General features: G+C 44.0%; 1 protein-coding gene across 1 annotated transcript in view; it reads left to right on the top strand.

The window, feature by feature from the left end:
* Window positions 1-1,552: 1,552 nt before the first annotated feature.
* Window positions 1,553-24,475, top strand: part of HIBCH (3-hydroxyisobutyryl-CoA hydrolase) — a 95,210-nt gene continuing 72,287 nt past the window's right edge. The window contains exons 1-2 of the mRNA XM_055345435.1: window positions 1,553-1,671; window positions 6,469-6,511. Of these exons, the coding sequence (XP_055201410.1) occupies window positions 1,649-1,671; window positions 6,469-6,511 (66 nt within the window). The 5' untranslated portion in view covers window positions 1,553-1,648. The remainder of the gene's footprint in view (window positions 1,672-6,468; window positions 6,512-24,475) is intronic.

Raw genomic sequence — 24,475 nt, 5'->3', positions numbered from 1 at the left:
GGTGACCTCGGGTGATGCCCCTTTGTCTTCTATTCGGGGGAGCACTTGGTACTTATATTGGACCAAAGTTAGAAAAGTGAGTCTCGACCAAAGGCTTGATAATAGCATCTTCTTAGACGCTAAGTTGCTAAGACTGAGTCCTTGAACTTGCCTCGCTCTGAAATACCTCCCTTTTAAAATTTTTTTAAAATTCCTTCTTTGTGACCCATGTGTCAGTCCTTCAAGGAGGACTTCCGCATGCATCTGGGCACAGGGCAGCACCCCCGAGTCGCCCTGGGGGCACCTTCCGCATGGGGTCCCGCCCTCGTGGGAGCAGTGACCTTCAGCTTCGTCCGCAAAGACGCAGCCACTGCCTGTCCGCGAGGCGAAGGTCCGCCCTTGAGGAAGACGGGGCCAATCCACAGCCTTTCCCCAAACCCCGAAATACTCCAGTCCCGGGGGGAAGGAGCTTCTGCTGCAGCGAGCTTAGGACTGAACTACGTTAGCGGCCTGCTACCAAGTGCCGATCCGAGTCTCAAAGAAGAGAACACTAAGTTCATATTTTTAATCAAAAGTCTTAAAATCTCGGACGCCCCGGGGGGCTCGGCGGTGGAGCAGCTGCCTCCGGCCCAGGGCGTGACCCCGGGGTCCTGGGTTCGAGTCCCGCGTCGGGCTCCCTGCACGGAGCTGCCTCTCCCTCTGCCTGGGGCTCTCAGGAATAAGTAAATAAAATCTGTAAAAAACCCTTAAAATTCATGCAGCCTTTCATGTCTATCCACGTTAAGGGTTTACTCATTTATTTGAGGGCAGAGGAGACGGAAAACCAGGAGGGAGGACCCCGAGCCGGAGCCCAGCGGGGGCGACCGCACCGCCCCACCGGGACTCGGACGTTGCGCCCACGAGCCGCCAGCGCCCCTCGGACCGAACCGCTCCCCGCCCGCCGCGGGCTCTGCCCTGCCACGCGCCGGCCCCGCCCCGTCCGCCCCGCTCCGCCCGCTCCGCTCGCAGCTCCACGTGCCCCGCCCTCGGCCTTCTGCGTCAGCGCCGCTCCCGCTTCCGCCCCGCTTCCTCCCCGCTCTGCCCCGCTTCCGCCCCGCTCCGCCCCCAACTCCAAACGCCCCGCCCTCACCCTTCTCCGTCAGCGCCGCTCCCGCTTCCGCCCCCGCTTCCGCCCCCGCTTCCGCCCCCAACTCCGTCAGCCCCGCCCCGTCACCCTCGGCCTCCTCCGTCAGCCCCGCCCCGTCACCCTCGGCCTCCTCCGTCAGCCCCGCCCCCTCCCGCTCGGCCTCCCCCGTCCGCCCCGCCCCCTCACCCTCGGCCTCCCCCGTCAGCCCCGCCTCCTCACCCTCGGCCTCGTCCGTCAGCCCCGCCCTCTCGGCCTCCCCCGTCAGCCCCGCCCCCTCACCCTCGGCCTCCCCGTCAGCCCCGCCCCCTCACCCTCGGCCTCCTCCGTCAGCCCCGCCCCCTCCCGCTCGGCCTCCCCGCCAGCCCCGCCCCCCGGCCTTCTCAGCCCCGCCCCCGCTCAGGCCCCGCCCACCCCGCCCCCGCCCTCCAGCGGGTTCTCGCCCCGCCCCTCAGCGTCCGCCGCGCGGAGGCCTCGGTCGCGGGCCGCTCCGGCCGCCGGGAGGACTGTCTCGCGTGCCCGGCGGCTCGTGCCCCGGTCGCCGCGATGGGGCTGCAGCAGGTGTGGAGGTTCGTGGCGGGGTGAGCGGGCGGGCTGCGCGGCGGCCGGGGTCGCGCGCGGGGCCTGCGGGCTTGAGGCTTGCAGCGACCCGGGGCGCCGCGGAGCCGAGCGGGCCGTGGGTCTGCGTGCGGCCGCTGGCGCGGGGCCAGCCCGGAGGGACCTCGGGGCTCGTGTGCGCGGCCGGGCGCCGGGGCTGGCGCTCGCTGCACCTGCGGGGCGCCTGGGGGCCGCGGGGTCCCTGCCGGTGTGCGGAGCGCAGCTCGGGCCGTGCCAAGGGACTGTGGCCGCCGCGGCCTCGGGAAGCGGGCTGCGGCCGCACGTGGCTGGGGCGGCTGCGACCCCTCGGGCGGCCACCGGCCTGCTTGCCCCCTGGCTGAGACGCCGCTCGGGAAGGCCCGTTCGCCAACGGAATGGCCGCCCCAGAGCCCAGGAGGGCGCCCTTGCGCCCCTCGGTCAAGGCGCAGGCTGGCCAGGGTGGCCCCGGCTCGCTGGGGCTCTGGCCGGAGGTCCTCTCCAGGGCCCGCAGCCCCCTCGCCCCAGCGGGGCAGGGGCCCGGGGCCGCGTCACCCGGTCCGCGGTAGCCTAACCTGCAGGTGCGTTCAGGAGCAGGGTGCCGCGGGGGCCTCCGGGTGATGGGCGGGGGCCTCTGGGTGGTGGCTGGCCCGGCCGGACGGGCCCTCTTGAGCTCCGGCCTCCTTGGCTTCCCTGACGGCCCTTGGGCACCTTAGAGGGGGCCTTCCAAGTAAAGCACCTCCCCGGAGATGACCCTTCAACGCGCGTGCCTCACCTTGACTCATCCTAAACGCTAGTGTGGTCCCAACCGCCTGGACGTCTTCTTTGCACATCACCTGTCAATTTGCACCTAAGTGTAACCGGTACTCATCCGCACTTCCAACTCCTTGGAACTCTCATTCTTCTAGATTTTTAATGCTCTCCAGTCCGTATCTCTTCCTGCTGCTTCAGAGGTTGGATATTCCTCCCCAAATATTTCAGTTGCTCATTTTGCAGAAATATGATTGGCTGCCTCCTTCCTCATGGGCATGGCTTCTGCAGGCGGCCGCAGGGTTAGTCTTGCTAAATTCACTCCCGGGCCTGCCATTCTTCTGCCCAGAAGTTCTTAAAGGTGTCTTCCTACTTACGGAATTGAATAAAAATTTCCCCTCCCAGTTTCAAAGATTTGGCCCTAATTTGCTGGGTGCGTCCTACAATACTCAGTGTCACATTCTAGCTTGTGGGAGCTCTAGGCACTCTTGTTACCCTGTAGCTGACCTGGACATCTTGATACGTTTTCTTATTAAGGCCCTTGAAGTCCCAAAGGAAAGCAGATAAGAAACAAATATTCAAACAAGTAATACTTAGTTGCAAACTCTGATAAGTGTCTTAAAGGGAAACTTCAAGTAGGAGAGAGATTTAGAAGGAAAGAGAGAGGGGTCAGGGAGGCTCTTCAAATAGGCTGATCTTTCAAGTTGTTAGTAGTACTCCCGGCCTTCTCCATCTCTACACTCGGCTGACCTAGGGTTTCTGTTCTTGCTACATAGTTGTTTCAAAAGACTCACTATTTCTCTGTTAAATTTTTCTGTGTTAGGAAACACAGACCCAAGGCCAAGAAGGCAGAGGCCAAGAAGGAAGCATGGAGTAGCGCAGGCCAAATGGCAGCAGTGGGGCCTGTGCTCGGTCCACAGGAGCTGGCTCTGCAGCCCAGGCAGGCATTGCTGCCGTTGTAGAATGGAGGCCCCGAGTTTCCATGATTACACGTCTTTTTGGGAAAGTGAATTTTTGGGTGAAATTTCTTGATTTTATTTTTTTTAAGATTTTATTTATTTATTCATGAGAATACACAGGAGAGAGAGAGAGATCCTGGGTCTCCAGGATCACGCCCTGGGCTGAAGGCAGCCCGAAACCGCCGAGCCCCCCAGGTTGCCCTTAAATGTCTAGTTTTAAACCAGTGCCAGCCAGACAGCACACATGGGTAGATCCAGCAGCTCTCAGGTCGCTGGTTTTCTAGTGCAGCTTCTTCGTTCCTCGAGGACGGCTAGGAGGGTCTCAGGCCTCCGTGATTGTCTCGCATGTGGCTTTGTACCATATCTTCAGTTTTAACTTTTCTTTCAGACCCCAACCTCTCTCCTTGCTGCTGAACGTCTCCACTAATGCCGATACAGGCTCAAGAAACTGAAAATGGACTTCCCATCGCGTCGTACAAACCAACTAGTTTCCTTGCCGGGAGCCTTTCCTTGCCTGTATTCTCGTAGCTATCCTAGCCTGAACTCTTGGAGTCGTTGACAAAGTTCTTTTCTTTTCCATTGAGTTTTAACTTCATAATATCTCCTGATAAGTCATTCCTTTGATTCTATACCTGCTGTTCACCAGTTCATGCCTGAACTACTTGACCTTGGGCTTGATTTTCTGCTCTATTCACCTTCTTCGTTGCCTACTTCTGCTGTAATCTTCATTAAGCACTATTTTCATTATTTCAGACAGTTCCATGAAAAGTCATTTAGTTTTGTCAACTCGTGTGTGATGGATTGGATAACTCCTAAATGCTAATGTTCTCTTCTAAGACCGTTGTTTTTAACTTGAGCATGTATCCGGATCGCCTGGAGGATTTGCTAAGCACAGGTTTCTGGGCTCACTCCACAGTTCCTAGTTCAGTAGGTCTGGGGCGGGGCCAGGAGCTTGCATTTCTAACACGTGCCCCTGGGATGTGGATGGTGCTGGTCCAGGACCCACACTTTGAGAACAGGTGTCCCAAGCAGATAAATTGACCATCATCTGAAGGAAGGAAGTCTGGTAAAGTGATTTAGTAAATGAGCAATAGCTGGAATGTGCGTGTCCTCTTCCCCTCCACCAGGTGGCAGTTCTGGAGCCAACAGGAAGGAGAGAGACCTTCAATTCAGAATTATTTGGGGACTCTGAATACTACAATACATTTTTGAGATGTAAAAGTTAACAGCAGATTTTAAATAATGGTTGAGTAGAAATTGGAACAAAGAAAATTAACATGATTATATAAAGTCTGGTAAGAAACTTCGTTGTACTTAGGTTTTTCTCAAGCTCCTGGGGGCAAATTGCAGTCTTCCCGGGTTCAGTTGCCCTGTTTTTTGAGGTCCCTTCTCCTTTATACCATGGTTGTCGATTTATTTGGGAGGGAACTACTTGAGAAAAATATGGTGGGGGAAAGAATCTCCAACGCTTTTTGTTCCAAATTCATTTTTATCCTTTCCTGTTATAACTTTATGGAATCAACACGGCCATGTTCTGTGGGGGGAGGAAAGAAAAACCCTGAGCTCCCTAGCACTGCTGGAAGCTGGAGGGTGCTGGGCCCCAGTGTAGTCCATAGAATTTTAGCTTTTTTCCTCTGTTTTCTGTATATTGGGCTTAGAAAATACACTGTCTCTGTATGGAAAGTTAGCATCTCCCAACACATATCTATTTTCTCGTTTAAAGGAAAAAAAACTTAAAATAGGGTTATAGAAGGTCAGCAAAGGGTGGGTTTGAGACGTTTGGGTGAGTTAAGTGGGCATTTTGACAGCGTGGCTTCTCCTTTGGTATGCCTGTGATGTTTAATGGACATCTTTGCAGTTGAAGATAATGCTTTTAAAATAAAATTCTCTCCCATGATGACCTGAGGTCTGCCACTTGATGGGAAAATTAGAAGAACCTGTAGGACCTTATTTGGAATTGACGTTCTCTATTGTCATTTTTGTTTATTTTTATTTTTACTGGAAAGGAAAGATGATTGTCAGTTTTAAAGTTTTAAAAGTGTACAAAGTAGTTTTCTTATAGGAAAACTAAATATGTGCACGTGCACAATTAGATTATTTACTTCATTTCCAGTTTTTCCCTTATGTAAATAGTCATGAACATTTTTATGAATCAAACTTTGATCAAATCTCTGTGACATCCTTATACAAATGCTTTTGAAATTACTGGGTGAAAGGTCATTTTAAAGGTTGTGGAACTGTATACTTACAGATTGCCTGCTGGAAAGGCAGTCCTAATTATATATTTCACAGCACTATCTGAGGATGCTTGTTCATTTTTACCCACATTTTTTTAAATTAATAGACTTTATTTTTTAGAGCAGTTTTAGGTTTACCAAAATATTGAGCAGAAAATTGGCAAATGTGTGACGTGTCTCTACCGTTACAGTCACACAGACTAGTTTCACTACTTTAAACGTCCCACGTGTCCTGCCGGTGCTTCTCTCCCACTTCCAAGCCCCTGGTACCACTCATCATTTTACTGTCTTGTCTCCACAGTTTTGCCATTTTCAAAATGTCCTGTAGTTGGAATCATACCATTTATGTAATTTTCAGATTGGCATCTTTTGCTCAGCATTTAAGATTTCTGTATGTCTTTTTGTGGAATGATAGATGCTTTCTTTTTGTTGCTGAGCGGTATCCCAGTATGTGGGCACACCACCAGTTTGTTCACTCACCTGTTGGAGGACCTCTGATTACTTCCACTTTTGGCCTATTATAAATAAAGTTCCATAAAAATTCATGTGCACGGCTTTCTGTGTACATAAATTTTCAATTCACTTGGGTAAATACCAGGGAGTGCAGTTGCTGGATTATATGGTAAAATATGTTTAGTTTCGTAAGAAACTGTCAAATTGTCTTTCAAAGTGGCTGTACTATTTCGTGTTCTTACCACAATGAATGAGAATTAAACCTTTAAGAAAACCTCTTCTTTTCTAATACCTTTAAGAAGAGGCTAAAATAAAAGGAAAGAAATTTGATATTTATACATTGAGACCTAACTGCCCACATTCCTGTGTTCATTGTATTCTACGTCTGTTTCAGGTTTAATTCATTCAGAAGGACTAATGTCATACTGCAACATTTGGTAAGTTTGGATTTTGTTTTGTTGGCATTATTAGGTTGTGACGTGTAATGTAAAGCATCATTATTAAGGAAATAGAGGAATACTGGCAGATTTTGTGGGACCTTCATGCAACACGGTTCCCCATCTTAGAGTGACACAACTTGTAGGAGATGGTTTAAGGTTATGAGTTAGAGCATGGACCTTTAAGTCAGAATGCTTGGGTTTCAGTAGTGAATCTACTACTTAATCTTGGGTAGATTACATCATCTCTCTCAGCTTCCTTTTAGACATTGCAAAATGGGGGATAATAGCATCTATCTCAGAGTGCTTATTAATAATAAATAATTCAAAAATGTAGCACCAGTGCTTAGCATATAATCATTTTATACTTGCTAGCTGCTGTTTGTACCTCTAATAGTACGCTTCCAAAGCTTAGATGCCCTTAGTACTCTTTCAGAGCTTAGATGTCTTTAGTTTACCATTTTGCAAGGAAGAAATAATTTTTATTCATTTTTGTATCTCTGTGCTATGGACTGAATCTCTATATCATCCCAAAATTCATATATTGAAGTCTAATCCCCAGTGTGATGCTGTTTGGAGGTGGGGCCTTTAAGGGATGATTAGGTCAGGAAGGTGCTATTCTTATGAATGGGATCAGTGTCCCTATGAGAGATACTGCAGAGAGCTTTCTTATCTCTTTTGCCTTGTGAGGGAGGACACAGCAAGAAGACAGCCTTCTGTGAACCAGGAAAAGGGACTTAACGAGACACTGAATTTGCCTGTGCCTTGATCTTGGACTCTAGAGTTGTGAGAAGTGTTGTATAAGCCACCTGGTCTGTGATATTTTTGTTAGAGCAGCCCAAATGGATTAAAATACTCTTGTATAGCCTGACAAGTACCTTGCACATAAAAATAAGTCACTCTGATATAGCACTTCCTGTATGCCAGGTGCTCTTGCAACTACTTGATACATATTAGCTCAGTTGATTCTTCTTATGGTCCTACAGAGTAATACTACAGATCTTTTATCTGTAATTCTGAAACCTCAAAAACCATGTTTGTGATTAGTTTGTGATAAGTGCATTTTGTGACAAAACTCTGACCTGAGGGACACTTGGGTGGCTCAGTGGTTGAGTGTCTGCCTTTAGCTCAGGTGATGATCCTAGAGTCCTGGGATCTAGTCCCATATCGGGCTCCCTGCATGGAGCCTGCTTCTCCCTCTGCCTGTGTCTCTCCCTCTTTCTCTGTATCTCTCATGAATAAATGAATAAAATCTTTTAAAAAAAATCTGACCTGAATGTACTTGAAGCTCATTTTTCTTTAACCTAACAAGTACAAATATTCATAGTTTGGTGCAGAAGTGTTAAAGCATTTTATTGCAATGTACTGATCAGATTCCACTTGGGATGTTTTTTATAGTACTCATATGTATTGTGTTACCTTTCTAAAATCTAGAAAATTTTCTGCATTTCAAAACACATCTGGACCCAAGGGATTTTGGTTAAGGGATTATGGCCTTATCCCTATTTAATGGGCCAGAAATTGAGGGACAGAGAGACTATGTAATATGCTGGTAAATAGAAGGTGGCATTTGAATGCAGTCTGGCTCCACAGACTTTGCTATTGCACAATACAGCCCAAGGCAGAGTGGGCATTAAGTAATTATTGCAGAATGTGTCTCAGTTAAGCCTAAGTAGAGATGGGCAAATGAAGACTGGAGTATCCCCTCCTACCCTTAATTATTTTAGTCAGCCATATACACGGGAGCTGAGGAGTTAAAATTAAAACAGTGTTGCTGATTCATATTTACACATATGTCCACAGGAAGAACAGAAAGACACGACTTAAGGCATAAACCACATTGAGGGAAGGAAGGTAAACTGAACTTTCATCACTGTCTGAGGGCTGAATGGTTTTCGCTCCCAGTGTTGGCTTTTAGATGTGCTTCAGAGATAGGCTGTATCCCAAGCAGGCCTTCTGTGACCCTCTAAGAAAGCCAGTAGAACAAGAGCCCTTATTATTTCATTATGAAGGAATGGAAACATGCCATTATAGCAGAACTGTTGGCAGAGTTATAAGAGGTGTACAGGATTGATTTGTGATAATAGTATGACATTCCTAGTAACTCTTCAAAGATTCTAGTTGGAGACCTGAACCTGGAAAGGAGGGCAAAGTTCTGCATTTCTGCAGGTAGGGTTTATCAACCTAATGCAAACTAGGGGAACCTATTAATGAGGTCTCATTTGCATCCATTGGCTGATGTGGATGTATTTTTGCAAAACTATTCAAAGATTTTTTCTTTCTTCCTCCATAATGTTCTATTTTATTTTATTTTATTTTTTCATAATGTTCTATTTTAAACTCTTACACAGCAGTTTATGTGCAGAAGCTCATTTCTTCCATATAATTTTGACCTGGATATGGAGAAAACTGTGGTTTTCTTTCTGAAAGTAGTTCTTTTCTCTATGAAGGTATACCGGTTGGACTGCATGAAATGATGCAACACATTTCATTTTCATGACAGCAATCAGGTCCTATTCTATTTAGATGATCTAGAATCCATGTCAACCAATTTATAGTCTGTGCTTCTTGAGCAGATGTACATTATTGCTTGCCTTTGTATGAAAGAACTCAGTACTTTGAGATACTGTTATGAAAAAGACCATTCCTGACCTCAAGAAATTAATAGTCTAATAAAAAGAGACAGAAATATTTACTAACAAAGTGGGATAAAAAGGCCAAATAAATTAGAGGTGTGAACAAAGGTGGAATAGGTTGATGTTGACTTTATAACCAATGAAAGCTTACTGGAGGAAAGTCATTTCATCTGGGCTTTGAAGAACAATTATGGTTTCAACACATAGAGATGGGAGTAAGTGAAAGTTCATATAGTAACGCTGTGGTGATTCTGTTGTCTCCGTTTTACAATGCAGACTCTGAGGCTCTGAGAATAACTTGCCTTGAATAACTGGATGTACAGTATTGAGTGGCTAAACTAATGTTTGGGTCTGTAAAGTCTCAACTATTTAGTCTCTAATGTTTGAGACTCTAAAATCTGTTTTCTGTTGCACAATATGCTTGTTCTAAGTGGCAAGAATGGTGAAACAGGAGAATGGAGGTTACATTCAGGGCTTTCTGAGTATCTATTATAAGGAGTGCTGAGCAGTGGTGGGCCTTATGTACCTGGGATCGGGGGTGGGGAGACTTGAAGGCCATGCCAAGTAACTTGGATGTCTTTAAAGTTAATAGGGAATCATTGGCCATTTTTTAAAAAGATTTTATTTATTCATTCATGAGAGACACAGAGAGAGGTAGAGACACAGGCAGAGGGTGAAGCAGGCTCCATGCAGGGAGCCCGTTATGGGACTCAATTCAGGGACCCCAGGGTCATGCCCTGAGCCGAAGGCAGATGCTCAACCTCTGAGCCACCCGTGCATCCCTCCCACAATGTTTTTGAAGGCTGTAACGTGTTTTCCAAAATGTAGCCTGCAAAATACAAGTCCCAAGAGGCAAATATTCCGTGAAAATTTTTTTTTAATCAAGCGAGAAAACTGCTCATTGTATTTTAAAAGTTTACGTTTAATATTTGCATGGTATATACTAAAATGTATTATAGGAATGAAACTTATTTACATTGGCTTAAGTTTTTTCCCAAACTACTTTGAGTCCACATAGTAGCAGTAATCATCCTTTTGCACACCTTGGGAAATGTTGCTACTATGGATTTCACCAGAACAGTTCCATGTTCCAGTAGAGTAGATATTCTAAAGTTGTAAATGTCTTAGGGGTTTTATTTTGGGAGACTTCATGTATTCAATTCAGCACAGAGCTGTGTGTTGATGGTGTTCATACATTTTAGCCAGTTTCCTTCACATTTCTCTTTTGAACAGATGTAAATAATGGGTCACGTAGGCCTTACAGGAGTGGAAAAAGTTCTGTGGAGTGGTTTTAAGTGGGCGAGATGATATGTCATCTGAAGAAGATGATTGGCCGAGTCAGTTCAGGGGGTATAATGGTTAGAGCTTTCGTTCTAGAATGAGATAAACCTGGATTTGAATATTGGTCCTGCCCCAGAGCTGTGTGACTCTAGGCAAATGTTCTAACTTCTCTGGGCCTCAGCTTCCTTATCTGTGGAAAGGAGTTCTTAGTATATAACTCATTAGGGGAGTTTTGAGGATTAAGTGAAGAGTTTAGTCAAGTATTTAGTCTCCACGGAAAACTTTATATAGCAAACGATAACCATAAGGAACAGCTTTTGCTGATTGCCTAAGAAAATATTTGAAAATAAAAGTAAATGTGAACCTCTTGTCTTTTCTAGATATACCATAAAGGTTTAAGAACATTTAAAAGGTTTAAATCACTTTTCCTCCTTTATAATGGCTCTGGCTGGAAACATTTTTCTTTCTCTTCTCTGTTCCTCTTTATCTCTTTTGTCTCCCCCTTTCCCCTCCCAACTTTGGGTTATATGAGAATTTCATTTCTGATTCTAGCCTCTATAATGTTTTCTTTTTTTTTTTTTTTAATTTTTATTTATTTATGATAGTCACACACACAGAGAGAGAGGCAGAGACACAGGCAGAGGGAGAAGCAGGCTCCATGCACGGGAAGCCCGACGTGGGATTCGATCCCGGATCTCCAGGATCACGCCCTGGGCCAAAGGCAGGCGCCAAACCACTGCGCCACCCAGGGATCCCTATAATGTTTTCTATAATGATAAATTTTTCTTCATAGAAACCTTTTCTAGGACTTAGGTAAAAATTTTTGACATTTTTGGAAAAGGGATTTAATTTTTTATGTACATAAATTATGCTAATAGTGGAAACTTCATCTTTTTTTCTTTCACCCTTTTGCTTGAATAATTTTGATTAATGACTAATAGTTGTTTTCAGGTTTTGAGAAGGCTATGAATTTTTCAGGTAGGAAAAAAAAAACTATCCATTCATTTACATCATTCCAGTGGCATTAACAAGAGATTCTATAATATTCTTTGCTCAAAATCTGATCCTCTGTAAATGTCCTACAAAAACTCTTGCCTTAAAAATGTTCCCACATCACTGTAAGAACAAAAATCGAAAATTACTCCATGTTTATCAATAGGGGACTGATGAAGTTGATATGTAAGAATGCACAGCTGTTAAAAGCAAGTAGGTACCATGGATGCACAATCAGCAAAATCTTGGGAAATTTTATAGGTTAAGTGGCCTGTTGTTTTCAGAAATTGTAATGAAAAGAAAGGGATAAGGGGAGAACTTTGTGGATTAAAAGACTTGGAAAACAGGGGTACCTGGACAGCTCAGTTGGTTAAATGTCTGACTCTTGATTTTGTTTCAGGCCATGATCTCAGGGTTGTGAGATCAAGCCCTGCATTTGGCTCAGTGTTGGGCACGGAGCCTGCTTAAGATTCTTTCTCCCCAGCTCCTTCTGCGCCCCACCCCCCCATCTCCTCTTAAAAAAAAAAAAAAGACTTGAAAAATCTATTCATTAAAAAAAAAAAACAGTGTGTTTCTGCATGTACGCTTTCTTTTTTACTATAAAAACCAGGATAGTTATATTTTTATAGAGATGGAGAGGCTGTGATGGAGGGCCAAGGGCTTTTGGGGCTGGCTGGACAACGCTGGGTTTGGGATTTGATTTTTACCCCAATTACAAGCTAATAGTTAGCCTTTTACTATTTCATGGATGCTGGTGGAAGATAAGAGACTCTTGAGTTAGAGATGAAGGATTCTGTTATTAGTGGCATACTGAGCAGCCTTGAGCATCACGTTTGTATTGGTTTCCCTGGCTCCCCACGTTCCACAGGGGTGACATGGGAGGCCCAGATGAATGCTTGCATATGTGGTGGGTTGCATTACACGACAGCAGTGTTGACTACGGGGCATCTGCTGGCTTGTAGCAACCCTGAAAATGACCCAGGCAAAGAGAGGGGTGAGGCTCATGGCATAGACAGCATGAAGGTGCAAGGAGTCCGCAGGGCCCATGCAGATAGCTTCTTCTAACAGCCAAGTTGGAATAGGGTCATTGCAGACATAAATCATTAAAACGAGGTCATACTTGACTAGGGATTACTGAACCAACCTAATATGACTGTTGTCCTTGTATAAAGGGAAAATTTGGAGACAGGTATACCGGGAGAATGCCACGTGAAGAGTGGAACTGGGCCGCTAGAAGCCAAGGAACACCCCGAAGCTACACCAGCCTGGAACAGATCCTTCCCCTATAGCTACCTTTAAAGGAAGTGTGGTCCTGCTGATATCTCCATCTCAGGCTTCTGGCCTCCAGACCTGTGAGACAATAGGCTTCTGTTGTTGAAGCTACTTAGTTTGTGGTACTTTGTTACAAAGTCCTAGCAAATGAATACAATTTCGGTGGTACTTTCCTCAAAATTAAGAACATTGATATATTACTATTCATTTTAAACCTTATCTGGATTTTTCCATTAACTTTCTGTTCCAGGATCCAATCCAGGATATTATATTGCATCTCCTTGTCATGTCTCCTTAGTCTCTTCTGGTCTATGATAGTTTGAGTCTTATTTTTTATGACCTTGAAAATTTGGGGAGTATTGGCCAGGTAGCCTATAGCGTATCCTCTAATCTGGGGGGTGTCGGGTGTTTTTGTTTTGTTTTTAATAATTAAACTGCAGTTAAAATTATTTTTGGAGAGAATAATGCAAAGGAAAAGCCCCCTTCTCATCACGCTGTAACAGAGAATATCTGTGGGTTTTGACAAATGCACCAGCGATACATGGCAGTCACACAACATAGCTGGTGATGCTGACCTTTATCACTTGGTTAAAGTTGTGTTTGTTGAGTTTCTCCTCTCTAAAGTTATCATTTTCTCCTTTTCACATTCTATTCTTTGGAAGCAAGTTCTGTCCCTATTCTGTAGGGTAGATCATTCTGCATTTATTCAGTTATTTATATCAGAGTGGACTCACTTATTTTATACTTTGGGTTATACTCTGATGTTACATTATGTTGTTACTCAGATTCTACTAGCTTTGCCCATTAGGAATTCCTTTATTTTGGCTCTTCTGTCCACAGGTTTCTATATAAAAGTAAAATTTTAATTCACTTAGGTAAATACATAGGGATGCAACAGCTGGGTTGGATGGTAAGTCTATGTTTAACTTTATAAAAATTTGCCGGGGATCCCTGGGTGGCTCAGTGGTTTAACGCCTGCCTTTGGCCTAGTGCATGACCCTGGAGTCCCGGGGTCGAGTCCCACGTCGGGCTCCCTGCATGGAGTCTGCTTCTGCCTCTCTCTGTGTGTGTCTATCATAAATAAATTTAAAAAAAAATAAAGACAAAAAAAATTTTGCTAAATTGTCTCCCAAAGTGGTCATATCATTTTACATTCTCACCAACAAATAATGAGAATCTGTTGTTCTGTTTTTTTGGCAGCATGTTATTATCTGTTTTTGGATTTTAGCCATTTTAATATGTTTAGTGATATCTCATTGTGGGTTTTTTTTTTTTAAGATTTTATTTATTTATTCATGAGAGAGAGAGAGAGAGAGAGGCAGAGACACAGGCAGAGGGAGAAGCAGGCCCCATGCAGGGAGCCCGATGTGGGACGCGATCCTGGGACTCCAGGATCCGGCCCTGGGCCGAAGGCAGATGCTCCAGTGCTGAGCCACCCAGGCGTCCCTCTCGTTGTGGTTTTGGTTTGCATTTTGGTGTAATGATCTTCTGATGATTTTGACCGTTTCCTGTGTTTATCATCCCTCTGTCTTTGGTGAAGATACTCAAATTTTTTTTGCCCAGTTTAATATTGGATTATTTTTCTTACTGAGGATTTTGTTGTTATTGTTTGTTTTGAGAGAGAGAGAGTGTGGGTGGGTTGTGGGGAGGGGCAGAGGGAGAGGAAGAGAGAATCTTAAGCAGTCTTCATGCTCAGCATGGAGCCCAGCAAGGGGCTCAATTTCTTGATCCTGAGATCATGGGATACATAGGGATGCAACAGCTTGGTTGGGTGGTAAGTCCATGTTAGGTATGTCAGGTAAGTCTACCTGAGTCACCTGGGTGCCCTTTTCTTACTGAGTTTTAAGAGTTGTTTTATATTTTTGATGTGAGTCCTTTATCAGTTAATATGCAAATATTTTCTTCCAATTTCTGGCCTTTCATTTTCTTTCTTTTTTTTTTGATTTTTTCTATTTGTTTTTTTTTAATAAATTAATTTTTTATTGGTGTTCAATTTACCAACATACAGAATAACACCCAGTGCTCATCCCGTCAAGTGTCCCCCTCAGTACCCGTCACCCACTCACCCCCACCCCCCGCCCTCCTCCCCTTCCTGGCCTTTCATTTTCTTAATAGTCTCTTTTGCAGAATAGAAATTTTTAATGTTTATCAATGTTTTTCTTTTAAGGATCATGCTTTTGATATTGTATCTCATTAAACCTTAATGTTTGGGAAGCACTGTGAACCAGAGTTTAAGGGATGTGACTCTCAGAAGTGTTCTCGTCCCTCCCCCAAGGATAGGCTGCTTTTTCCTCCTTTTCCTTTCCCCTCGTGTCTTTTCCCCAGTTGTGGTTGGTTAACACTGAAATCCTTGGCTTTGAGATTAAGGCTTTAATTATGTAGGCCTCTATTTCCTTCCCCCACTGTAGTGAGGCTCCACCAGAACCCTGGGCTGCAGGCTTAGAAGTCCTTCCTCACTCTTCTGTAGATTTAGCCTTTTGTTTTGTATGGAAGATGAGAGGAAAGGATTTAGTGTACTTGCTGTTTCCCTACTCCAGCCAGCACCACACAGGGGAGCTTTCTCCAGTCTTCCTTGAGAGAGCCTGGTTGGGTTCCAGGAGGAAAAGCTAGCCAGAATGGAAATCCCTGCATGACTGTAACCCCCCCATGAGCTTCATACTATTTGATTTGCCCACACTTGGCCTCTAGCAAGTCATCAAAAATTCTAATTAATCTTCCTGAAAGCTTTTGCCTGAAATAAGCAAATATTCTGGTCTTGTGTCTCATTGAAGCACCTGTTATTCTCCAGATTTTATTGCAGCCATGTGACCTCTGTTATCTGAGCTTATCAGAAGCCATTACTTTGCAATCTGCTCATCCTTCTTTCTTGTTACAAGGTCAGGATGAGCATCTTTTCAGCTCTCAACATCTCTGAGCTGAAACCAAATACTAAAGTTTTGAAGGATGGCCTCTGGTGTTGGGTGCTAATTTATGTATTTTATATAATTTATATTATCTGTTCAGTGAAAATCATCATGAAATTGTTTTGTAGGTGCTGGTAAACCTGACTTGGTTCAGACAGAAATTTAGTATGGGGAGAAATTTTAATAATACTTAACATGTTTGTATGATATTAAAACTTATGTTTGTATTTTAAAATTTAGAATGATGTGGGGATCTAAAACTGTGGCTTTTTTTAGTCTATCATCTGTCTTTTCATTTGAGTAAGGGTTCATCCAGGAAGTAGAACCACTGTGGGTATTGAAGAGGAGCAGTTGTCTGGTCCTTTGAACACAGCTAGATAAATATCAAATCGTTCTGAGTGCCCAGAAGTCGATCTGAAGACTGAAGAACAAATTGCACAACTAGAGGGAGAAAAGAGGTCATGTAGGAGATGTGGATACCTCATTTGGAGGAATAAAGAATCACGAGTGCTTCAGAGAGGAGGGAGCCCTGATCAGAGAGAAAGGAAAGAGACAAAGGGCAAATGCAACTGTGCACACAGAGTGCAGGGCAATGCACAAGAAGAGCACTTCCCCAAAACAAGAGGGGCTGATAATCGCAAGTTTTTACAAGCAGCAGAGCTCAAAGTCTGAAATGTTAGAAGTCCCTGCCTGTACTGGGGTGGAGCCTGGCATGTATAGAGGTGCTTTGTAGAGAAGAAGGGCAGGAGCCTGGAAGTCGACAGCGTGGTCTGAGGATCCCCTGGGTTGCACTGGGAGAGGCAGTTCCCCTTCTTGGAGAGTATTTGGGAGACATGGCACTGCCTCTTCAGGAACAAAAGAGCCAGTGGGTGCCATTCAGTTACCCTATTCATTATCATAGGAGTAGAGGCAGCTGCTGAGGGCAGCTAACCTAGATGCTAGCCTTTTGCTGTGCTTTACCATAAACTCCAAGCCCCTGTGCATTTGTGTAGCTGCCCTTCTGGGACAAACTGGCACCAGCCACAGCCTGGTGAGACCTTCCCCCAGAGGATCAGTGCAGTTTGGTGCCATGTGTCCCTAAAATGTGGAGTTTTGAAACCCAGCCAGTGTGCTTGAAATAAAACACAGAAGCACTAAGCCACCGGGTGGGCAGACAACTCAGACAGAGACAGGATGAAGTCAGGGATCTGAGAGAAGCCTGGGACAAATGAGAGATTGTTTTTTCTTTTGTGAGGGCTTGCTGAGCAGTGGCAGACAGAAACTCTGCTCTCTGGGGACAAGAGAGCTGGCTGATATTATTTTTACCCCCACCCATCAGCACAGACGGTCTTCTGTGAGCAGCACAATGCCCACAGTCGGGCTTGAGCCACATACACCAAGCCTCGCCTCCCTGTACAGTGTTATTGTTTTTTCCTAGGGCAAATGTGCCTGAAAGAGCAGCAGCAAGCCCCTTCCCTAGAAGACCAGCACAACCTCTCCCTCTCCTCCACTGACCATAGGGTGCTGCAAAGCTTCAGCTCTAGGGGAAATAGGATCCCACCTCTTTTTAACAAGCTGACCAAAACACATTGAGTTAAAACTTGCCACACAGTGGACAAGTCCAGATATTTCCCACTGCAGGTAGGGAGAAACTCTGCAGAGGATTGACCTGAGGGAAAGAGCAGTGAAAACACAACAGCAGATTGCAGACAGGGTACACCAGAAATCCTTCCTGAAATGTCAGGCCCTGGGCAGTCTATGCCCTCTTCTTAATAAAGCCATTACTCTCAGGAGCAGGAAACAGAGCAGGCTTTCCTGACACAGATACCTAGGCAAAATGCCAAGATGGAGGAATTCATCCCAAAAGAAAGAACAAGAAGAGGTCATGGCCAGGGATCTAATCAAAACATATATAAGTAATATGCCTGAACCAGAATTTAAAACAACAATCATAAGGATATTAGCTGGGTTTGAGAAAAGTATAGAAGACACCAGGGAGTCCCTTGCCACAGAGATAAAAGGCCTAAAAACTAGTTAGGCCAGTATAAAAAAAATGCCATAACCAAGATGCAAAACTGATGTAGATGTAATAACCAAAAGGATAGAAGAGGCAGAGGAATAAATAAGAGATTTGCAAGATAAAATTATGGAAAATAATGAAGCTGAGAGATGCCTTGTGGCTCAGTTGTTTAAGTGGCTGCCTTCTGCTTAGGTCATGATCTCCCGGCCCTGGGATCAGGCCTGCCTCAGACTTCTCCCTCTGCCTCTGCCCTTACCCCAGTTGTGTGCATGCTCTCTCTTCACCCTCTCTCTCTCAAATAAAATCTTAGAAGAATGAAGCTGAAAAGAACTCAGGGAAAGAAAAATATTGGATCATAAGTGTAGATTTAGGGAACTTAGCGAATCCCAAAAGGGTAATAACATTTGTATCATACGAGTCCCAGAAGAAGAAGAAGAGGGGAAAAGAGATTAAAAAAAAGTTTATCTGGAGAATGTTCATGTGCACTCAAAAAGAATGTGTATTCTTTAGGGTGAAGTGTTCTGAATATATCTATTAAGTCCATCTGGTCCAGTGTGTCATTCAAAGCCCTTGTTTCCTTGTTGATTTTCTGCTTAATCTATCTGTTTCTGTAACTGGTGTGTAAAGTCTCCTATTATTGTATTATTATCAGTGAGTTTATTTGAGCAAATATAGCTGAAAGTTTCCCTAATTTGGGGAAGGAAACAGACATCCAAATCCAGGACATATAGAGAACTCCCATCAAAATCAAAAGTAGGCCAACATCAAAACATGTCATAGTAAAATTTGCAAAATACAGAGATAAGGAAAGAATGCTGAAAGCAGCAAGAGAAAAGAAATCCCAAACCTACATTGGAAGACAAGGTGGGCAGCAGATCTCTCCACAGAAATTTGGCAGGCCAGAAGGGAGTGGCAGCATATATTCAATATGCTGAATGGGAAAAATATGCAGCCAGGAATACTTCATCCAGCCAAGCTGTCATTCAGAATAGAAGGAGAGATAAAGAGTTTCCCAAACACTAAAGATATTCATGACCACTAGACCAGCCCTGTAAGAAATATTAAACGGGACTCTTTGAGTGGGAAAGAAAGACCAAAAGCAACTAAGACTGGAAAGGAACAGAGAAAATCTCCAGAAACACCAACTTTACAGGTAATAAAATGGCATTAAATTCATATCCATCAATAATCACTCTGAATATAAATGGACTAAATGCTCCAATCAGACATAGGATATCAAAATGGATTAAAAAAAAAAAAACCCAAGACCCACCTACATACTGCCTATAAGAGACTCATTTTAGACCTAAAGACATTTGCAGATTGGAAGTGAGGGGATAGAAAACCATCTGTCCCACTAATGGACATTAGAAAGCCACTTATATCAGACAGACTAGATTTTAAACCAAACACTGTAACGGGAGATGAAGAAGAACATTATATCATAATAAATGGGCCAACAAGATGATCTAACAACAAATATTTATGCCCCAACTTGGGAGCAGCCAAATATGTAAATCAATTAATAACAAATATAAACTCATTGATAATAATACAATACTAGACTTTAACACACCCTTACAGCAATAGACAGATCATCTAAGCAGAAAATCAACAAGGAAAATCATTCAAGGACTTTGAATGACACACTGGGCCAGATGGACCTAACAGATATATTCAGAACATTTTATCCCAAAGCAGCAGAATACACATTCTTTTTGAGCACACATGGAACATTGTCCAGAATCGATCACATACTGGGTCACGAATCAGGCCTCAACAAGTACAAAAAAGTCTGAGACCATCCTATGCATATTTTCCAACCATAATGCTGTGAAACTTGATGTCAGCCACAAGAAAAAAATTTGGAAAGACCACAAATACATGAAGGTTAAAGAACAGCCTACTAAATAATGAATGGGTTAACTAGGAAATTAAAGAAGAAATAAAGAAAAATACATGGAAACAAATGAAAATGAAAACATGACAGTCCAAAACCTTTGGGTACAGCAAAAGAGGTCATAAGAGAGAAGTATATAGGCCTACCTCAGGAAGCGAGAAAAGTGTCAAAGGGGAGCAGAATATACCACCTTTAAAAACATCACATTGACATGTGAATTATTTTGAGCTGAAGGCAGTCAAGATCCAGGAGCCTCAGGAAGAGCTTTTTACCTCCCTCTCAACTGCCTGAAAGAAACTAGAAAGGAGGATTGTACTAGGAACAGAGCAGAGATACGTGGAGTATAACTTCTTATATTTGAGACTTATCTGCATGGCAGGGCAAACACTTGCTTACCAGACATTTGCTCTTTTTACTTCCGGGTGAATTGCTGTCCTTCCCATTTGAAGTACCAGACCCAGTTTCTTTCCTAATGTCAGGATGGTTTATGAGCCTTAGTTACCTGGCTGCCTTTGGGTCTCACATCTTTGTGGAGCCCCCGTAAGAAATGAAAATTTTCTACTGTTAATCTGTCTATATTAGTCTTAGCTAAGAATCTGGAAGGGTAGAGGGAAAATTATTTTTCCTCCCCTGCAGTTTTGTGAAATAAAAAGATTATGGGAATAAGAACTTCCACAGTACTGACAGAAGCTATGAAAGGGCCTAGAGGAGGAGTTGGAGGGTCAGAAAAGTTACTCACCATCTACCTTCTCACCTACTAACACAAGTGGATCAGTAGGTACTTGGAAGAAAATCTGAGAAGCCGGGCACTTCCAGCTGCTAGAGTCAGACTGCGAAGGAGAGGCAGTAGCTGAAGTCTGGGGAGGGCTGTGTCTGCTTGTGGACTTGGCATCCCTTTTGGTCTGCTTTCTTTTGTGATTTTTATGTATAGTTTTCTTTTACCATAATTTTTTTTTAGTACCAACAAGGTATGAAAACAAGTCATATGACTTAATACTTTTTTTGAGATTAAAAAAATGTATTGCTATTTCTAAAAGGCAGAACTTAGAGGATGAGTAAACACCACAACAGATGTGTAAGAATGTAAGGAGAAACACTATTTTACAATATCATGTACCAAAACATTTACATACTGGAAACTACAAAAAATAGCTCTCTTTAAATGATTTAACATTTGCTCTTCCTTATATCCAGTTGAATTTCCAGTGGGAGAACAAAAATGCTCATGGCTCTCTGGCCCTTCTTTCATGAAAACTCTTCCTTAAAACCCTTCTGGAGCGCTCCATGAAGTCAGTGTATGGTTTTAGCAGGAAATAGGGGCTGCTGTCCGTGCACACATATATGCATGTTGTCCTGTCTTCCCAATTCTTCCACATATGGGATCATTACTGGGGTCCAGGTGACTGATGGACAGTCAAACAAGAAAGTCCTCTGGAATAAAGTGTATTAATGAAGTTCCCTTCTGGAGATGGCTTAGCACCTTTTTTTTTTTTTTTTTTTTTTTTTTTTTATGATAGTCACACACACAGAGAGAGAGAGGCAGAGACACAGGCAGAGGGAGAAGCAGGCTCCATGCACCGGGAGCCTGACGTGGGATTCGATCCCGGGTCTCCAGGACCACGCCTTGGGCCAAAGGCAGGCGCCAAACTGCTGCGCCACCCAGGGATCCCAGGCTTAGCACCTTTTAAACCTAATCTATTATTCTTATTTTTTAAAAAAAAATTACTTAAAATATTGGTTTGAATAGGTAGTAAATATGTATGGTACAAAATTGAAAGAGTTCAAAGGGGCCACACAGCAAAAATTCTTTCCACCCCTCTCTCAAATGTCTGATTTTCATTCCTGGAGGCAACCATTTTAGCTGTCTTGTGTATCAATCTAGAGATACATTCTATGTATAAATATATATGTGTCCATGTACAGAGTGGGTGGGTGGTATTGTAAACACACTGATTGGGGGATCCCTGGGTGGCTCAGTGGTTTAGCACCTGCCTTTGGCCCAGGGTGCGATCCTGGAGTCCCAGGATCGAGTCCCGCGTTGGGCTCCTGGCACGGAGCCTGCTTATTCCTCTGCCTGTGTCACTGCTTCTCTCTCTCTCTCTCTGTCTATCATAAATAAATAAATCTTTAAAAAATATTTTTTAAAAAATAAACACACTGTTCATGGCCCAAGTAACTCTAGGGCTAGGTTCTATTTAAATCACTTGACTCCACTTAAAAATTAAAAGACTTAATTACTGTGTATGTGCTTTTGGTATGTACATTTGTATATACTGCGTATGTGCTTTTGGTATGTACATTTTGCTTATCTACTGAACCTCAGTAATTTTTTAAAAAGATTTTTTTTATTCATGAGAGACACAGAACAGAGACACAGGCAGAGACATAGGGAGAGGCAGAAGCAGGTTCCCCACTGAGCAGGGAGCCCGACGCAGGACTTGATCCCAGGACCCCCGAACCTCAGTAATTTTAGAAAGCTTTGTCACATGTACCTAGTAATCCATTTGATAGTTACCATTGTGTGAAAGATTTGCATTGATGTACAGGCATACCTCATATTATTGCATTTTGCAGATACTGTATTTTTTTTGTTTTTGTTTTTGTTTTTTACAAATTGAAGTTTTGTGGGGACCCTGCATCAGTAGAGCAAATCTATTGGTGCTATTTTTCCAACAGCATTTGCTCACTGTCTCTGTGTCACATTTTAGTAATTCTCACAATGATTAAAAAAATTTCACTATTGTTTTGGTGAACAATGATCAGTGATCTTTGATGTTACTGTTTAGTTGTTTTGGGAGCACCATGAACTGTGCCCATATAAGATGGTGAACTTAGTTGGTAAATGTTATATCTGTTCTGACTGCGCCATCGACCCGCTGTTCTCTTGTCCCCCTCTCTGTAGGCCTCCCTTAGGTCCAACAGTGTTAAAATTAGGCCAGTTACTAATCTACCATGGCCTCAAGTGAACAGAAGAATCCTATGCCTCTCACTTTAAATCAAAAGCTAGAGGGCAGCCCGGGTGGCTCAGGGTTTAGCGCCGCCTTCAGCCCAGGGTCTGATCCTGGAGACCCGGGATCAAGTCCCACGTTGGGCTCCCTGCATGGAGCCTGCTTCTCCGTCTGCCTGTGTCTCTGCCTCTCTCTCTCTGTCTCTCATGGATAAATAAATAAAATCTTAAAAAAAGAATTATGCTTTATAAATGGAATAACAAAGCCCGATGACAGTTTATCTGCTTACAATATGGTTTACTGAATATTTTAAGCCTACTGTTGAAACCTACTGCTCAGAAAAAAAGATGTGTTTCAAAGTATTGCCAACTGACAATGTACTTGGTCAGCCAAGAGCTCTCATGGAGCTTGCTCACACAGCGTCTATTCTACAACCCTGGATCAAGGAGCAATTTTGATTTTCAAGTCTTACTATTTAAGACACACATTTCATACAGCTATATAGCTGGTATAGAGAGTGATTTCTTTTTCTATTTTTTTTGAAAGATTTTATTTATTTATTCATGAGAGACCCAGAGAGAGGCAGAGACACAGGCAGAGGGAGAAGCAGGCTCCCTGCGGAGAGCCCAACGCAGGACTCCATCCCAGGACCCCGGGATCACGACCTGAGCCAAAGGCAGATGCTCAACCATTGAGCCACCCAGGTGCCCCCAGAGAGTGATTTCTTTGATGGATCTAGGCAAAGGAAATTGAAACGCTTCTGGAAAAGATTCACCACTATAGATCCCATTAAGAACATTTGTGATTCAGGGGAGAAGTCAAAATATCAACGTTCACAGGAATTTGGAAGAAGTTGAGGGTTAGTCATCTAACCCTCATGGATGACTGGAAAGGTTCAAGACTTCAGTGGAGTAAGTAACTGCAGAGATGGTGGAAATTGCAAGAGAGCTAGAATTAGAAGTAGAACCTGAGGATGTGACTGAATTGCTGGTAATTTTGTGATAAAACTTTAGCAAGTGAGAAGTTGCTTCTTATGAATGAGCGAAGAAAGGGATTTCTTGAGATGGAGTCTACCCGTGAGGATTGCTGGAATGACCAAGGATCTAGACTGCTACGTGAACTTAGTAGATAAAGCAGCAGCATTTTGAGTGATTTGACTCTAATTTTGGAAGTTCTGCTGTGGGTACAATGCTGTCAAACAGCGTCGCATGCTGCAGAGAAACTGTGAAAGGAAGAGCCAATTGATACAGCAAACTTGACTGTTGTCTTATTTTAAGAAGCTGCCACAGCCACCCCAACCTTCAGCATCTTCCACCCTAACCAGTCAGCAGCCATCAACATGGAGTCAAGCTCTCCACCAGCAGAAAGAACCCGACTCACTCAAAGTGCAGATGGTGTTTAGCGCTTATTAGCAATAAATTACAGGTTTTTTTTTCTTTGCACAATGTCAGCTTTATTCAGTCATAAAAAAGCGAGGTTAACATGATTACCAAGCAGGTCCAGGCTTCCAAGATCAATGGCATTTTTTTTAAAGATTTATTTATTTATGATAGAGAGAGAGAGGCAGAGACACAGGCAGAGGGAGAAGCAGGCATGCCAGGAGCCCGACGCGGGACTCGATCCCGGGTCTCCAGGATCACGCCCTGGGCCAAAGGCAGTTGCAAAACCGCTGAGCCACCCAGGGATCCCCGGTCAATGACATTTTACCACGTATTTAACTTGGCTTCTTCATTGTGGCCTCTTAGTTGTAGAATTCAGTCGTCAGGTTGGTTTCTGGGGTGTTTAGAATGATTTCATAGTCATCTAGTTATGTTTGTGGGACAAGATGAGCCTAGGGCCCTCCTGCTGCACCACCAAGACCTCCATAAGTTACTTTTTTTTTTAAATAAGATTTTATTTATTTATTCATGAGAGACACAGAGATAGAGCGAGAGGCAGAGACCCAGGCAGAGGGAGAAGCAGGCTCCATGCAGGGGGCCCGACGCGGGACTCGATCCCGGGACTCCAGGATCACACCCCGGGCTGAAGGCAG

This window comes from Nyctereutes procyonoides, unplaced genomic scaffold (assembly GCF_905146905.1).
Source record: "Nyctereutes procyonoides isolate TBG_1078 unplaced genomic scaffold, NYPRO_anot_genome, whole genome shotgun sequence".
In the NCBI taxonomy this organism is placed as follows: Eukaryota; Metazoa; Chordata; class Mammalia; order Carnivora; family Canidae; genus Nyctereutes; species Nyctereutes procyonoides.
Note: the sequence above shows the minus strand (reverse complement) of the source record. Positions and strands in the feature narration are given on the sequence as shown.